Source organism: Centropristis striata, chromosome 14 (genome assembly GCF_030273125.1).
Source record: "Centropristis striata isolate RG_2023a ecotype Rhode Island chromosome 14, C.striata_1.0, whole genome shotgun sequence".
In the NCBI taxonomy this organism is placed as follows: Eukaryota; Metazoa; Chordata; class Actinopteri; order Perciformes; family Serranidae; genus Centropristis; species Centropristis striata.
Window position 1 is genome coordinate 37,102,156 of NC_081530.1, and position 19,065 is coordinate 37,121,220.

Sequence of the window (19,065 nt, forward strand, 5' to 3'; positions counted from 1 at the left end):
TACACATATATATATATATGTATATATATATATATATATATATATATATATATATATATATATATATATATATATATATATAAAATGTGGGACTGCCCCAAGACACTGCGGGATGTAAGTGACTTTAAACTACCATGGTTTCTGCTTTATGGTCATGCTTTTACCTGGTTAAATAAAGGATATTGATTGATTGATTGATTGATTGATTGATTGATTGATTGATTGATTGATTGATTGATTGATTGATTGAATGGACCAAACCAAATGGACCAAACCTGGATTGACTAGAGTTAAAGAGTTTTTACTAAAGAAAAACTAATGGACTGGTCTGTGTGATTGTTTGTGAACTGCTGTAATTATTATTGATTCCCATGTAGAGTGGTGGGGGGTAAATTCAGAGGTTATGCTTTCAGACATTTGTATTGATTCATACATTCACCTGTGAAAAACAATTAAACATGAGTACAAAAATAATAAAAAAACATCTCACCTTCTGGCCGAGACTAAACTGCCGAAGATGCTTCATAGACGTAAGAACAGAGAAAAATAGTTGAGGCATGGTGCTGATGAGACAAAAGTCCTGTTTCCCTTCAGCATGTTTTGTTTTTTAGCACCATGAATGTTTTCTCAAATACATAAGTGTGTTTTTCAGTGTTCTGCAGCTACAGTAGCTTGTTGAGAAGCCGTCCAACGAGGCAGTGTTATTTATTATTGATTTATTATTATTTTGTTACTTAAAAACAAATCTGGAATGGAATCTGTTGTCTAACAGCACTATTAATGTCACAATTTTGATATATGTTGTGAAGATGCAAAGAAAAAGGGAAAATTGTGTTTCTAAGCAGAAAATGTGTCTAGTTTATTTATTTTAAAATAAAAAATATCATGAACATAAATACCATAAACGCCCAATGTACCGTTTATGTCACATTACAGATCTTTGACATTTAGAGGTAGAATTATTACTTTAATCATCATAAATGTGTTCTATGTGTCCACTTGGTCTGTTGTAGATCCTCCATAACGTTCCTTTAAGGTTACTGGGTTCTTAGAGGATAATCAATAATCAGGATAATCAATAATCAGTTTATTAACAGCTCCATAATCAGTGATCAGTTTATTAACAGATCAATAATTAGTTCATTAACAGATAAATAATCAATAATCTCTTTCTGTTTCTTAAAATAGAATTGATCCGGATTAAAACTCGTTGCGTCACAACAGCGCGACCGACCAGCTGTCTGCGTCATCAGAGCGCGACCGTCAGCTCGCTGCGCAGTTTGTTTGTGAGCTGGTTTGTTGTTGTTTTCCTCCGCTGCTTCCAACAACAACAACAACAACAACAACAACAACACGGACCTCCAGTCAGCAGAGAACCAGCAGAGACCGGATCCGTCCAGTCCGGGACCAGCAGCTGCCCGGCTCGGCCCGCAGAGCGCCGTTAGCATCGTTAGCATCGTTAGCTCGGATTAGCTGCGGTTGTTCCTGATGGAGTATCCCGGAGGAGGAGCAGCAGGGGCGGGGCTGAGCGCTGGCAACGTCCCGGCCTTCCTCACCAAGCTGTGGACCCTGGTAGAGGACCCGGACACCGACCCGCTCATCTGCTGGAGCCCGGTACGGTTAGCTTAGCCTAGCCTAGCCTAGCCTAGCAGGGAGCATACTGACGCCCGGTACAGTTAGCACAGCCTAGCCTAGCCTAGCATGGAGCTAATGCTGAGGCCTGCAGGGAACATTTAGCTTTAATTAAGAGCTGTTTATTATTATTATTATTATGTTTATTAACTCTTTAAACACCCTTAATGTCGTCAGCTAACATGCTAACAGCTGACTAGAGAACAAGAACCATCAAAACAATTATTAATCTACATTAAACCAGGTAAATAAAACCAGTTAAACTCAGTATGAAACCAGTTAGATTTGAGTTTTTATTTGGTCTTTATTGTTGTTTATGTTTGACCTTGTGGTTCCTGACTTCTGTGTTCTGACGTTGTGTGTTATTTCTGTTTTATTTATTTATTGACGTTGTGTGTTGTTTCTGTTTTATTTATTTATTGACGTTGTGTGTTGTTTCTGTTTTATTTATTTATTTACGTTCTGTGTCAGAGTGGAACCAGTTTCCACGTGTTCGATCAGGGTCGGTTCTCTAAAGAAGTTCTCCCAAAGTTCTTCAAACATAACAACATGGCCAGCTTCATCAGACAGCTCAACATGTGTAAGTACAAACACATCACAGGTTGTTTATGTTTGTGTTTGTTTTCGTGTTTGTGTTTATGTTTGTTTACGTTAATGTTTGAGAATGTATTCCTGCGTCATCTACGGCCGTTTTTCTATGTTTGTTTTTGTGTTCATGTTTGTGTTTATGTATTTATGTTTGTGTTTATGTGTTTGTGTTAATGTTTATGTTGTTGTTTACTCTCAGACGGGTTCCGTAAGGTGGTCCACATTGAACAAGGCGGTTTGGTGAAACCGGAGAGAGACGACACAGAGTTCCAGCATCCGTTCTTCATCAGAGGACAAGAAACGCTGCTGGAGAACATCAAACGCAAAGTCACCACCGTAGGACACACACACACACACACACACACACACACACACACACACACACACACACACACACACACCTGTGCGTGTCCAGGTGTTCTGGTCCATGTGACGGCTGTCTGTGCTGTGATTGGCTCTCAGGTGTGTCTGTCAATTCAATTCAAAGAACTTTATTTTTCCGTTAGGAACTTCACATGTGGAGGAGCAGCAACAATACAACAATAAACAATAAACAATAAACAAACACACCCACACCCACACACACACACACACACACATCATCAGCCCACACTAGACACATGGCAGATAATAAAGTCTTTGCTGAGCCGAGTGAATAAATAAGTTATTAATACCTCCATAGTGGAGGGGCAATAAATAACAGTTAAAAAAATAAAAGTAAAAGAGTCCAGGTGTTAAAAGAGAGAGCAGACGGCTGGACGAAGCTTCACAGGCTCTGTTGGTCCTCAGTGGAGCTGCTCTGTATCTGTCTGAGGCTGAGAGCCAATGCTGGCTGTGGAGAGTGTGTGTGTGTGTGTGTGTGTGTGTGTGTGTGTGTGTGTGTGTGTGTGTGTGTGTGTGTGTGTGTGTGTGTGTGTGTGTGTGTGTGATGTCCAAAGTGATTTGAGTTGCTTTTTGCTTCGTCCTGTTGTTGTTATGCTGATGAGTGATTCCTGCTGTTGTTTAATCATTTTGCTGCTCAGTTTGATGATTGTGTTTCGTGGGTTCCTGGATGTTGGACAGCGCTCCGAACCAGGAAGTGATGTTGAAGGTGATTCTGGATCCAATGAAACATCTGCAGAACGCTGTCAGGACGGATTGGTGGACCTGGAGTTTGTGAAGGAAAAAGAGACGCTGCTGCCACTTGGAGTGGAAGGTGTCAGTGTTTGTTGTGAAGTTGAGTTTGTGGTGGATTATTGTCCCAAGATATGTGTATGTGTCGACCCTCTCTATGGGCTGGTGGTGGCAGTCAGAGTGGGGACGGTGGACGGGCCTTTCTAACTCTATTATTAGTTATTTTGTTTTGGTGATATTGAGATCAAGGCAGTTCCGACTGCACCAGTCTGAAGATGTGTCCAGCTCAGACTGTAACTGATCTGATGAGTTGGTGGAGTCCATGATGACTGTGTCGTCAGAGTACCTGATGGATGTAACGTCTGGTTTGTGCTTCTGCAGTCGTTGGTGTAGAGAGTGTAAAGAAGTGGTGAGATGACAGAGCCCTGAGGAGCACCTGTAGAGATCCTCCTGGAGGAGCTGAGCCCTGTGGAGCACCTGTAGAGATCCTCCTGGAGGAGCTGAGCCCTGTGGAGCACCTGTAGAGGTCCTCCTGGAGGAGCTGAGCCCTGTGGAGCACCTGTAGAGATCCTCCTGGAGGAGCTGAGCCCTGTGGAGCACCTGTAGAGATCCTCCTGGAGGAGCTGAGCCCTGTGGAGCACCTGTAGAGATCCTCCTGGAGGAGCTGAGCCCTGTGGAGCACCTGTAGAGATCCTCCTGGAGGAGCTGAGCCCTGTGGAGCACCTGTAGAGATCCTCCTGGAGGAGCTGAGCCCTGTGGAGCACCTGTAGAGATCCTCCTGGAGGAGCTGAGCCCTGTGGAGCACCTGTAGAGATCCTCCTGGAGGAGCTGAGCCCTGTGGAGCACCTGTAGAGATCCTCCTGGAGGAGCTGAGCCCTGTGGAGCACCTGTAGAGGTCCTCCTGGAGGAGCTGAGCCCTGTGGAGCACCTGTAGAGATCCTCCTGGAGGAGCTGAGCCCTGTGGAGCACCTGTAGAGATCCTCCTGGAGGAGCTGAGGTGTCCGTTAACTCTCACTCTCTGGTGTCTGTCTGTTAGGAATGAGAGCACCCAGAGTATAGATAGATAGATGGATGGATAGATGGATGGATAGATAGATGGATAGATAGATAGATAGATAGATAGATAGATAGATAGATGATAGATGATAGATGATAGATAGATTACTTTATTCATCCCCAAAGGGAAATGCGGTTGTCACAGCAGTATGAGGTGGGGTGGACCTCCATCTGGATGTGATGTTGTCCCATTAGATGGGGTTGACCTCCATCTGGATGAGATGTTGTCCCATTAGATGGGGTTGACCTCCACCTGGATGTGATGTTGTCCCATTAGATGGGGTTGACCTCCATCTGGATGAGATGTTGTCCCATTAGATTGGGTTGACCTCCATCTGGATGAGATGTTGTCCCATTAGATGGGGTGGACCTCCATCTGGATGAGATGTTGTCCCATTAGATGGGGTTGACCTCCATCTGGATGAGATGTTGTCCCATTAGATGGGGTTGACCTCCATCTGGATGTGATGTTGTCCCATTAGATAGGGTTGACCTCCATCTGGATGTGATGTTGTCCCATTAGATGGGGTTGACCTCCATCTGGATGAGATGTTGTCCCATTAGATGGGTTTCACAGTATTAAAGGTGCTTGAGACGTCTCTGAACACCAGCCGTAGAAGTGCCTTGGGCTCCTCCAGGTGGGTGGAGGCTCCATGCAGCAGCGTCAGCGTGGCGTCGTCGACCCCTCTGTGGCGTTTATATGCGAACTGAAGCGGGTCAACGTACTTACTGACCTCTGACCTCTGACCTCTGACCTCTGCCTGTAGTTGTGTGAGCATTAGCCTCTCAAAGCCTTTCATGACCCGGATGTTAAGGCCACAGGTCACAGGTGGGGTTACTCTTTCTAGGCTCAGGGCATGATGGGAGACTTCCAGACTGAGGGGAGTGTTCAGGCAGTGAGCGGTTAAAGAGCTGGCAGTAACCAGCAGCTAGCTGCTCGCTGCAGGCCTCCAGCAGGCCACAGGTCTGGTCTGGCCCTGGTCCTTTATTTGGCCTGGTCCTTCTCAACACCAGCTCAACCTCCGCCTGCTGCAGCTCCTGATTCACATCCTAGCAGTGAGCTCCTCCGTTAGTTTCTCCCTCTCCTGCAGTAGTCCAGCTTCTCAAACCTGCAGTAGAACTGGTTCAGGTTCTCTGCCACGTCAACGCAGTCTTTGTCCCTGGAGGTGGGGAGAGCGGAGTTGTTCTTTGGGAGGCCAGCTCGGCTTTTGACACCTTGCCAGGTATCTCTTGGCTTCTTGGAGTCTGTGCTGTGATTGGCTCTCAGGTGTGTCTGTGCTGTGATTGGCTCTCAGGTGTGCCTGTGCTGTGATTGGCTCTCAGGTGTGCCTGTGCTGTGATTGGCTCTCAGGTGTGTCTGTGCTGTGATTGGCTCTCAGGTGTGTCTGTGCTGTGATTGGCTCTCAGGTGTGTCTGTGCTGTGATTGGCTCTCAGGTGTGTCTGTGCTGTGATTGGCTCTCAGGTGTGTCTGTGCTGTGATTGGCTCTCAGGTGTGTCTGTGCTGTGATTGGCTCTCAGGTGTGTCTGTGCTGTGATTGGCTCTCAGGTGTGTCTGTGCTGTGATTGGCTCTCAGGTGTGTCTGTGCTGTGATTGGCTCTCAGGTGTGTCTGTGCTGTGATTGGCTCTCAGGTGTCGTCGGGGCGTCAGGAGGAAGTGAAGATCTCAGCCGACGACGTGAACAAAATCCTGACCGACGTCCAGCTGATGAAAGGAAAGCAGGAGAACATCGACTCCAGGATCAGCTCCATGAAACAGTAAGAACCACTAGAACCAGAACCACAATCAGGGTCCACAAGTTCCTAGAACCAGAACCAGGGCCCACATGGTCCTAGAACCCGAAGTCTCAGAACTAAAGTTACAGAACCAGAACCAGCAGCTATGAACCATCAGTGTGTCTGTGTGTTGCAGTGAGAACGAGGCTCTGTGGAGAGAGGTCGCCAGTCTGAGACAGAAACACGCCCAGCAGCAGAAAGTAGTCAACAAGGTAATCAATACTTCACCTAAGCAATACTTCACCTAATCAATACATCGACAGATCAATACATCGACAGATCAATACATTAACAGATCAATACATCAACAGATCAATACTTCAGATAATCAATACATCAACAGATCAATACTTCACCTAATCAATACATCGACAGATCAATACATCGACAGATCAATACATTAACAGATCAATACATCAACAGATCAATACTTCAGCTAACCAATACATCAACAGATCAATACTTCACCTAATCAATACATCAACAGATCAATACTTCACCTAATCAATACATCGACAGATCAATACATCATCTAATCAGTACATCAACAGATCAATACATCAACAGATCAATACTTTGACATGTTAGCATGTTAGCAGCAGTAATAAACTCTCTCTCTCTCTGCAGTTGATCCAGTTCCTGGTGTCTCTCGTCCAAACCAACAGAATCCTGGGAGTCAAGAGGAAGATGCAAGTTACTACACACAATACTACACAATACTACACAATACTACACACAATACTACACAATACTACACAATACTACACACAATACTACACAATAATACACACAATACTACACAATACTACACAATACTACACACAATACTACACAATACTACACAATACTACACACAATACTACACAATAATACACACAATACTACACAATACTACACAATACTACACAATACTACACACAATACTACACAATAATACACACAATACTACACAATACTACACAATAATACACAATACTACACAATACTACACAATACTACACAATAATACACAATACTACACAATACTACACAATACTACACACAATAATACACACAATACTACACAATACTACACAATACTACACAATACTACACACAATACTACACAATACTACACAATACTACACAATACTACACACAATACTACACAATAATACACACAATACTACACAATACTACACAATACTACACAATAATACACACAATACTACACAATACTACACAATACTACACAATAATACACACAATACTACACAATACTACACAATACTACACAATACTACACACAATACTACACAATACTACACAATACTACACACAATACTACACAATACTACACAATACTACACAATAATACACACAATACTACACAATAATACACACAATACTACACAATACTACACAATACTACACACAATACTACACACAATACTACACAATACTACACAATACTACACAATACTACACAATACTACACACAATACTACACAATAATACACACAATACTACACAATAATACACAATACTACACAATAATACACACAATACTACACACAATACTACACAATACTCACAATACTACACAATAATACACACAATACTACACAATACTACACAATAATACACACAATACTACACAATAATACACACAATACTACGCACAATACTACACAATACTACACAATAATACACACAATAATACACACAATACTACGCACAATACTACACAATACTACACAATACTACACAATAATACACACAATGCTACACAATAATACACACAATACTACACACAATACTACACAATACTACACACAATACTACACAATACTACACAATAATACACAATAATACACACAATAATACACAATAATACACACAATACTACACAATAATACACAATAATACACACAATACTACACAATAATACACACAATACTACACAATAATACACAATAATACACACAATACTACACAATAATACACAATACTACACAATACTACACAATAATACACACAATACTACACACAATACTACACAATAATACACACAATACTACACACAATACTACACACAATACTACACACAATACTACACAATAATACACACAGTACTACACAATAATACACACAATAATACACACAATACTACACAATACTACACAATAATACACAATAATACACACAATACTACACAATACTACACAATAATACACAATACTACACAATAATACACACAATACTACACAATACTACACACAATACTACACAATAATACACACAATACTACACAATACTACACAATACTACACACAATACTACACAATACTACACAATACTACACACAATACTACACAATAATACACACAATACTACACAATACTACACAATACTACACACAATACTACACAATACTACACAATACTAACACAATACTACACAATATACACACAATACTACACAATACTACACAATACTACACACAATACTACACAATACTACACAATACTACACACATACTACACAATAACACACAATACTACACAATACTACACAATACTACACAATACTACACACAATACTACACAATAATACACACAATACTACACAATACTACACAATAATACACAATACTACACAATACTACACAATACTACACAATAATACACAATACTACACAATACTACACAATACTACACACAATAATACACACAATACTACACAATACTACACAATACTACACAATACTACACACAATACTACACAATACTACACAATACTACACAATACTACACACAATACTACACAATAATACACACAATACTACACAATAACACAATAATACACAATAATACACACAATACTACACAATACTACACAATACTACACAATAATACACACAATACTACACAATACTACACAATACTACACAATACTACACACAATACTACACAATACTACACACAATACTACACACAATACTACACAATACTACACAATACTACACAATAATACACACAATACTACACAATAATACACACAATACTACACAATACTACACAATACTACACACAATACTACACACAATACTACACAATACTACACAATACTACACACAATACTACACAATAATACACACAATACTACACAATAATACACAATACTACACAATAATACACACAATACTACACACAATACTACACAATACTCACAATACTACACAATACAACACAATAATACACACAATACTACACAATACTACACAATAATACACACAATACTACACAATAATACACACAATACTACGCACAATACTACACAATACTACACAATAATACACACAATAATACACACAATACTACGCACAATACTACACAATACTACACAATACTACACAATAATACACACAATGCTACACAATAATACACACAATACTACACACAATACTACACAATACTACACACAATACTACACAATACTACACAATAATACACAATAATACACACAATAATACACAATAATACACACAATACTACACAATAATACACAATAATACACACAATACTACACAATAATACACACAATACTACACAATAATACACAATAATACACACAATACTACACAATAATACACAATACTACACAATACTACACAATAATACACACAATACTACACACAATACTACACAATAATACACACAATACTACACACAATACTACACAATACTACACACAGTACTACACAATAATACACACAGTACTACACAATAATACACACAATAATACACACAATACTACACAATACTACACAATAATACACAATAATACACACAATACTACACAATAATACACAATAATACACACAATACTACACAATAATACACACAATACTACACAATAATACACAATAATACACACAATGCTACACAATAATACACAATACTACACAATAATACACACAATACTACACACAATACTACACAATAATACACAATAATACACACAATACTACACACAATACTACACAATACTACACACAGTACTACACAATAATACACACAGTACTACACAATAATACACACAATACTACACAATAATACACACAATACTACACAATACTACACAATAATACACACAATAATACACACAATACTACACAATAATACACACAATACTACACAATAATACTACACACAATACTACACACAATACTACACAATATTACACACAATACTACACAATAATACACAATACTACACACAATACTACACAATACTACACACAATACTACACAATACTACACACAATACTACACAATAATACACACAATACTACACAATAATACACACAATACTACACAATACTACACAATAATACACACAATACTACACAATAATACACACAATACTGCACAATAATACACACAATACTACACACAATACTACACACAATACTACACAATACTACACACAATACTACACACAATACTACACAATAATACACACAATAATACACACAGTACTACACACAATACTACACAATACTACACAATAATACACACAATGCTACACAATAATACACACAATACTGCACAATACTACACAATAATACACACAATACTACACAATACTACGCAATACTACACAATACTACACAATAATACACACAGTACTACACACAATACTACACAATAATACACACAATACTACTCAATAATACACACAATACTACACAATAATACACACAATACTACACACCGTAGTACACACTGCTGGACTATTTAACTTTATGTTATATGATTTGATATTTATGATATTTATGATATTTATATTTACTTCCTGTCTGCAGGCCGTTGATGCTGAATGACTCAAGCTCCGCCCACTCCATGCCCAAATATAGCCGGCCCTTCTCATTGGAGCACATGCAGGTAAGTGACTCACCTGTCTGTCTCACTCACCTGTCTGTCTGTCTCACCTGTCTGTCTCACTCACCTGTCTGTGTTCCTGTTGCTAGGCAGCAGCCAGTCTCTTCTCAGCCGACCCCCCGATGACCTCTGGACCGATTGTCTCTGACATCACAGATTTGGACACGCCCACAGCTGAGAGCGTGGTCGCTGATTGGACGGATGCCGGGTGAGGGCTGATTAACTCTCTAACGAGCTATGATTGGTCGGTCAGCTGCCACTAACAACCAATCTGTGACCTGTCTCACCTCCAGAGAGAGCCAATCAGTGAGCGTCAAAGAGGAGCCGTCCAGTCCTGACGTGGAGGCGTGTCCTATCCTGGAGGGCGGAGACACGCCCCTCTCCCCCACCACCTTCATCAACTCCATCCTGCAGGAGAACGAGGCCCCGCCCATCCTGAACACCTCCACCAATCCTACAGCAGGTAAACTATAGCAACACCTCCACCACCAATCCTACAGCAGGTAACCTATAGCAACACCTCCACCACCAATCCTACAGCAGGTAACCTATAGCAACACCTCCACCACCAATCCTACAGCAGGTAACCTATAGCAACACCTCCTCCACCAATCCTACAGCAGGTAACTTATAGCAACACCTCCACCACCAATCCTACAGCAGGTAACCTATAGCAACACCTCCACCACCAATCCTACAGCAGGTAACCTATAGCAACACCTCCACCACCAATCCTACAGCAGGTAACCTATAGCAACACCTCCACCACCAATCCTACAGCAGGTAACCTATAGCAACACCTCCACCACCAATCCTACAGCAGGTAACTTATAGCAACACCTCCACCACCAATCCTACAGCAGGTAACCTATAGCAACACCTCCACCACCAATCCTACAGCAGGTAACCTATAGCAACACCTCCACCACCAATCCTACAGCAGGTAACCTATAGCAACACCTCCACCACCAATCCTACAGCAGGTAACCTATAGCAACACCTCCACCACCAATCCTACAGCATTACATTTACATTTAGTCATTTAGCAGACGCTTTTATCCAAAGCGACTTACACCACCAATCCTACAACACCTTAGAGGAGAAGAGGTTACTAAAGGTGTGTCGTTTATTTAAGGTTCTCAGCTGTAATGATGATTCTGTTTCTGTCTTTAGCCCCTCCCCTCGTTGTGTTTCCATCATCCCCAGCCAGCCAATCGCCTGCCTCCAATCTCACCCAGAACTCAGCCCCACGTCCCGCCAGACCTCAGCACAAATGCCAGACCGTCGCCTGTATTGACAGGTAAGTCACTTAGTAACTGTCCAGACACTCGTCGGTAACCGTCCCGACACCCGTCGGTAACCGTCCAGACACCTGTCGGTAACTGTTCCGACACCCGTCGGTAACTGTCCAGACACCCGTCGGTAACTGTTCAGACACCCGTCGGTAACTGTTCCGACACCCGTCGGTAACTGTCCAGACACCCGTCGGTAACTGTTCAGACACCCGTCGGTAACTGTCCAGACACCCGTCGGTAACTGTCCAGACACCCGTCGGTAACCGTCCAGACACCCGTCGGTAACTGTCCCGACACCCGTCGGTAACTGTTCAGACACCCGTCGGTAACTGTCCAGACACCCGTCGGTAACCGTCCAGACACCCGTCGGTAACTGTCCAGACACCCGTCGGTAACTGTTCAGACACCCGTCGGTAACTGTCCAGACACCCGTCGGTAACTGTTCAGACACCCGTCGGTAACTGTTCAGACACCCGTCGGTAACTGTCCAGACACCCGTCGGTAACCGTCCAGACACCCGTCGGTAACTGTCCCGACACCCGTCGGTAACTGTTCAGACACCCGTCGGTAACTGTCCAGACACCCGTCGGTAACCGTCCAGACACCCGTCGGTAACTGTCCAGACACCCGTCGGTAACTGTTCAGACACCCGTCGGTAACTGTCCCGACACCCGTCGGTAACTGTTCAGACACCCGTCGGTAACTGTCCCGACACTCGTCGGTAACCGTCCCGACACCCGTCGGTAACCGTCCAGACACCCGTCGGTAACTGTCCAGACACCCGTCGGTAACTGTCCAGACACCCGTCGGTAACCGTCCAGACACCTGTCGGTAACTGTTCCGACACCCGTCGGTAACTGTCCAGACACCCGTCGGTAACTGTTCAGACACCCGTCGGTAACTGTCCCGACACCCGTCGGTAACTGTCCAGACACCCGTCGGTAACTGTCCCGACACCCGTCGGTAACTGTCCCGACACCCGTCGGTAACTGTCCCGACACCCGTCGGTAACTGTCCCGACACCCGTCGGTAACTGTCCAGACACCCGTCGGTAACTGTCCAGACGCCCGTCGGTAACTGTCCCGACGCCCGTCGGTAACTGTCCCGACACCCGTCGGTAACCGTCCAGACACCCGTCGGTAACTGTCCCGACACCCGTCGGTAACTGTCCCGACACCCGTCGGTAACTGTCCCGACACCCGTCGGTAACTGTCCCGACACCCGTCGGTAACTGTCCAGACACCCGTCGGTAACTGTCCAGACACCCGTCGGTAACTGTCCCGACGCCTGTTAGTAACGTGTTGACGTGTTGTTGTTGTTGCTGAGTGTAAACAGTAACCAGGTGTTTACGTGTCTTCAGGTCTGAACTGTCTCACCACGTCGACAGCATCGACAACAGTCTGGAGAACCTGCAGGGGATCCTGAACGCACAAACGTTCTCCTTCGACGCGTCCCCGCTCATGGAGGTCAGCAGCTCCTTCACTCACTAATGTTAACCCATTTAAGGCGGGAAAGCATTACGGCATTTCTACCATTAAAGCCGGGGCGCTGTTGTGTTATTCTACCATTAAAGCGTATAGCGTATAGCGTAAAGCGTACGACTATAGCGGAGGAGCTCAGATATAACAGCTACAAGCTCTCAAATACTTTATGAATTTCATTTCTATAAAAATCTATTTTTTAGTAGGAAGAGTTGACACTTCTGTTGAATTTACAGGAAAACTTCAGGTTTTAGGGGCTGATTTTAAAATCACCAATCAGAGGTTTTACTGGCAGTTTTTACAGCCGTTTTAGGCCTAAATGGGTTAATAATTAACCAATCCTCATTAATATTCAGGGAGTTATTGTGTGTCGTCATGGTTACTGTCTCTGTGTTCAGTTCTTCGGTTCGTCCTGTTTCCCCGGCGACATGGACATGGACAGTCTGGACATGGTGAGTTAATATATAGTATATGTAGTTAAAGTAGTTATGTATCGTATATAAAGTTAACACTTATAGAAACATACACAGGTGTGTACACATTGTTGTTTTTCATATCCACCTGTTGTTGTTGTTGTTGTTGTTGTTGTTGATGATGTCACTTCCTGCCAGCTGCTGACTGGAGACGTCCCTAATGGCGCCGATGATGTCATCAGCTCAGGTAACGCTCTCTCGCTCTCTTTTATCTTCTGAACCTGTGACCCTGAAGTAGGCGTTGTCATGGTGACCGTGCTGTCCTCTGATTGGTCCAGGGAAGCAGCTGGTGCAGTACACACCTGTCCAGTCTGAACCAATCGGCTCGGAGGGGGGCGTGGCCGACCTGCCCTCCCTGCTGGAGCTGGAGGCGGAGCCTTTCATCAGCGCCGGACCGCCCGCCGACGACCCCCCCGACCTGCTAAGCCACGCCCACCTGGACTCTGACCTCTGACGTCATTAGTCACCATGGCGACAGATCAATATTAACTCGTTTATATACCCCTGTCTTCTTCTACTCTTGTTATTTTAGTCCAATCAGAAGCCGGCCTGAGGTCACGTGACCCAGGTGAGGTCACGTGACCAGATGTGCTCAGCATGTTCAGTCTTTGTTTTCATGTGTAAAATATTCTAAATGAAGAGAATCTGAATATTTTTGAAAAGTTTATTATGAATTTAAAGCCTTTAGCCACATTTTACCCTGTTACCATGGAGACATTGATCTCACATGTTGTACAAGTTTTTGGTCGTCAACAATAAACAACAACAACAAAAAACCATCAATATCTGCCGTTTGTTCGACTCGTTAAGACAAAACACATTAAATCCAGTCTGAACCTTCTGCTGTGGTAAAATGTTTACTAACATTATTCTTTAATTATTACATTTTTAGGTTTTTGTCTCCATATTGGGTTTTTGGTTTTCAGTCCCATTATATTATATATATATAATAATTATATATACAGTAGTGATCAATATAATATCAGTCCAGTGTGACTAACCAGATTAATCAGGTTTTTAGTATATTTTTATTGCTACATGGTAAACAAGGTACCAGTAACTGCAGCAGATTCTCAGAAACCAACCAGACCAGCATTGGTGATATGCAGCTCTGAAGGCTGTCACATTGGGCAACTAGTTGAAAGGGGAGTGTTCACAAATATAGCAGTGTGGCATTCAATCAGTGAGGTCATCAGTTTAGTGAAGAACCAGGTGTGAATCAGGTTTCCTCTATTTAAGGATGAAGCAGCACTTGTTGAGGAAAATGGGTCGTTAAGACATTGTTCAGAAGAACAGCGTACTCTGATTAAAACGTTGATTGGATTGATCTCTAATGCTTTAAAATGGAGAGAAAACCAGAGAAAACAGAAGAAACCATCAGAATGATGGAAGAATAACCAGAATGGTAAAGGCTCAGCCAATGATCAGCTCCAGGTGATCAAAGACAATGATCGGCTCCAGGTGATCAAAGACAATGATCAGCTCCAGGTGATCAAAGACAATGATCAGCTCCAGGTGATCCAAGACAATGATCAGCTCCAGATGATCAAAGACAATGATCAGCTCCAGGTGATCAGAGACAATGATCAGCTCCAGGTGATCAGAGACAATGATCAGCTCCAGGTGATCAGAAACAATGATCAGCTCCAGGTGATCAGAGACAATGATCAGCTCCAGGTGATCAGAGACAATGATCAGCTCCAGGTGATCAGAGACAGTCTGGAGTTACCTGTTAGTGCTGAGACAGGTAGAAGACGTCTGTGTGAAGATAATCTAGTTACAAGAATCCCACAAAGTCCCTCTGGTAAAAAAAGACATGAAGAAGAGTTACAACCTGCCAGAGAACACATCAGCTGGCCTGAAGAGAAACGGAGGAACATTTAGTGGACTGATGAGAGTCAAACTGTTCTGGGTCTTAGGGCCGCAGACAGTTCTGCTCCCTCTACACCAGAAGACTTTGAAAAGATTTGGAAAGACTCATCAGCTCACACCTGCTCACATCTAAAGACAAGTGTTGAGAGTTTTTAGTCCCAGCCTAGTCTCAGACTGAGATTCTACAAAGACTGTGAATCTTGCAGGGTCACTATTTACAAGACTACAACTAGATTTCCTTTAGCATTTTTTACCTACCATGCAATGTTTGTGTGTGCAGTGGTTTGTGTTGGAAAAAGAAAAAGAAAAGAAGACGCCACAAAGTGCCCCTCACAAAGCTGAAAAGGGGTTTCTGTTTTTCAGACATGAAAAGTTGACTATTTTACAGTAAAATAGATATAAGGAAGAATAAAGGAAAGGAATGTTTAGAAAATAATTCATGATATACATTTATGTTGTATTTAATTATATTTAATTTATTTGTTTAATAATAATTATACTTATCAGCTCTATCAACTTTCATTTAGTTAATCACACATTCATCATCAATTATTTATTACTTATTTATGTATACATTTATTTATACATTTTAACTGGGTCTCCTTACTGTTCTCTTTACTAAGGAACAGCGCCCCCAAAATCCCGCTTGTGGCCGTAAATATATTACATCTCTATATTTGTATTTAGGCTTGAGCTTACTAACATTATTGTGATGTAACTTTTTCCTGTCAAAGTGGTTTTACTGCCGGTCTGGACCGCTCATCTATTGGTTGGTGATTGTGTTCCGTCACTGCGACTTGAGATAATATTAAACACGTTTGATATGATCCAAACCAAGACTAGGAACAGACTGATATGAACCAGATTACTACCTTACACTTAACGATCGGGATGACGGAGCGCCGTGACTCCAGTAAGACTCCTAGATTTACTAAAGACTTTCAGTTTTTAGTCTGGGACTGGGAAAATCGTTTGGTGTAAGCCCAGCATTAGTGAGACGAGCCCCAAACTCTGAATTCAACCACAGAACACAGTGAAGACATGAAGCATCATGAGATGTTCCTCTACTATGGTGTTGGGCCTGTTGATCTCTACCAGGGATCATGGATCAGTCTGATCTGTCAGAATACTTGAAGAGGTCATGTTGCCTTCTGCTGAAGAGGACACGGCCTTGAAATGTGTGTTTCACCAAGACAATGAGCCCAAACACACCAGTAAACCAGCAGGATCTGGTTCAGACCAGCAACATTGATGTTCTGGAGTGGACCTTCATCCAGTTGGGAACTTGTGGGCTGACATCAAAAATGCTGTTTCTGAAGCAAAACCAGGAAATGTAAGTGAATTGATGGATGTTGTTAGAGGATCTTGGATGGAATAACAGCTGAAAGGAGCCACAAGTTGGTAAAAAAAACTGGTCATACAACTAAATATTAGTTTAGTGATCACAGAATCAAATCATAAATCATAGAAACAAAAAGTTTGTACAAAACAGTTTTGAGTTTGTAAAGTCAACAGCAGGCTCTGCTATATTTTGAACACAGCCTTTTCAACTAGTTGCCCAATGTGACAGCCTTAAGAGCTGCATATCACCAACGCTGGTCTGGTTGGTTTCTGAGAATCTGCTGCACCTACTGGTACCTTGTAGGTACCATGGTTACCATGTTACCTGGTTACCATGTAGCAATAAAAAATATACTAAAAACCTGATTAATCTGGTTAGTCACATTGGACTGCTATTATATTGATCACTACTGAACAGGCAGAATGGAAAAGAGTCAAAACACAACAAAATAGCCCCAAACTCCAAAGGGTTAACTGGACAATTATCTGTATCTATCAATCGATCATTAAACTTTGATTTCAAATCTTTATTAGTATCAGAATATATGCATGATGCAGTTCTACATTTAGACTTTATTCCAGAATACAATAACTGAGAGACAGACGCATCAGAATGTGTTTATGTGTAACTGAATGACTATAAAGTCTGAAGTCCATGTTTACTTGGTCTTTTTGTGTCTTTTTTTGGTCATTCTGTGTCTGTTTTGGTCTTTGTGTGTCTTTTTAAAAAATAATCATTTTGTGTCTTTTTTGGTCTTTGTGTGTCTTTTTTGGTCTTAATGTGTCTTGTTGGGATTGTACTACAGGTGAATCTTGGGTTCATTTGTGGACTTTAACATTTGTGGACAAAATGACAGGTCACCTTCATTTTGTCTCCTCAAGAACTTCATGTACCAGAATGCTTTGCATTTTACGACACCTTCCAGGTCACATCATTGGTCAAGGCACTCTTGACACCACAGGAGGTCCACTGGTCTGTAGTGATGCGCGGGTCGGGCATTTATTTAATAATTTGACCCGCTCCATCCCGCCTGCACAATCGCATCTATTTTCACAACCCGCCTCACCCCGCCGCTATTAAATACACGTTAAATATGTCATTGAATAAGGCTTTTATTTGGTCTGACAAATGTGCTTGAAAACAGCCCTTCCAGTGGCATTGGAGACTGGCAACAACAAATTCAAATCCTAATAAAAATAAATATATATAGCCTATGTATAAAAATATATATATAGCCTACGTATAAAAATAAACAATTAATAAATCATAAAATAAAATAAAATTAGGCTTGCATTTGTGTAGGTAGGCTATTATTTGTAATAAAAGGAATAAAAGAACATATTAAGCACATAGGCTTAAACAGTGTCCCAGTACCACATATGGCATGAAGGCACGGGCATTTAACGTGCGGCACTGTGCAAAAAAACAATAGCATCAACTGTGCCGGGGTTTAGTCTGTTTGGCCGGGACTCGAGCACCCGGCCAGCTGAGCTGAACGTCCGCTCGCTCGATGCA

General features: G+C 41.9%; 1 protein-coding gene across 1 annotated transcript; it reads left to right on the forward strand.

Moving 5' to 3' along the window:
- Window positions 1-1,139: 1,139 nt before the first annotated feature.
- hsf1 (heat shock transcription factor 1) lies at window positions 1,140-15,271 on the forward strand. The gene is made up of 14 exons (XM_059350670.1): window positions 1,140-1,614; window positions 2,104-2,212; window positions 2,420-2,556; window positions 6,021-6,145; window positions 6,300-6,375; window positions 6,791-6,852; window positions 11,012-11,090; window positions 11,177-11,295; window positions 11,381-11,550; window positions 12,261-12,387; window positions 13,743-13,848; window positions 14,262-14,315; window positions 14,475-14,523; window positions 14,615-15,271. The coding sequence occupies exons 1-14, from the start codon at window positions 1,489-1,491 to the stop codon at window positions 14,788-14,790; spliced, it is 1,515 nt and encodes a 504-aa protein (XP_059206653.1). The 5' UTR covers window positions 1,140-1,488; the 3' UTR covers window positions 14,791-15,271.
- Window positions 15,272-19,065: the final 3,794 nt, after the last annotated feature.

What these genes read in the sequence shown, in the direction of transcription:
- hsf1 (XM_059350670.1), top strand. Translation starts at nt 1,489, where the DNA reads ATGGAGTATCCCGGAGGAGGAGCAGCAGGGGCGGGGCTGAGCGCTGGC. An exon ending in CGCTCATCTGCTGGAGCCCG is followed by an intron (nt 1,615 to 2,103) that starts GTACGGTTAGCT and finishes GTTCTGTGTCAG; the next exon opens with AGTGGAACCAGTTTCCACGT. An exon ending in AGCAGAAAGTAGTCAACAAG is followed by an intron (nt 6,376 to 6,790) that starts GTAATCAATACT and finishes CTCTCTCTGCAG; the next exon opens with TTGATCCAGTTCCTGGTGTC.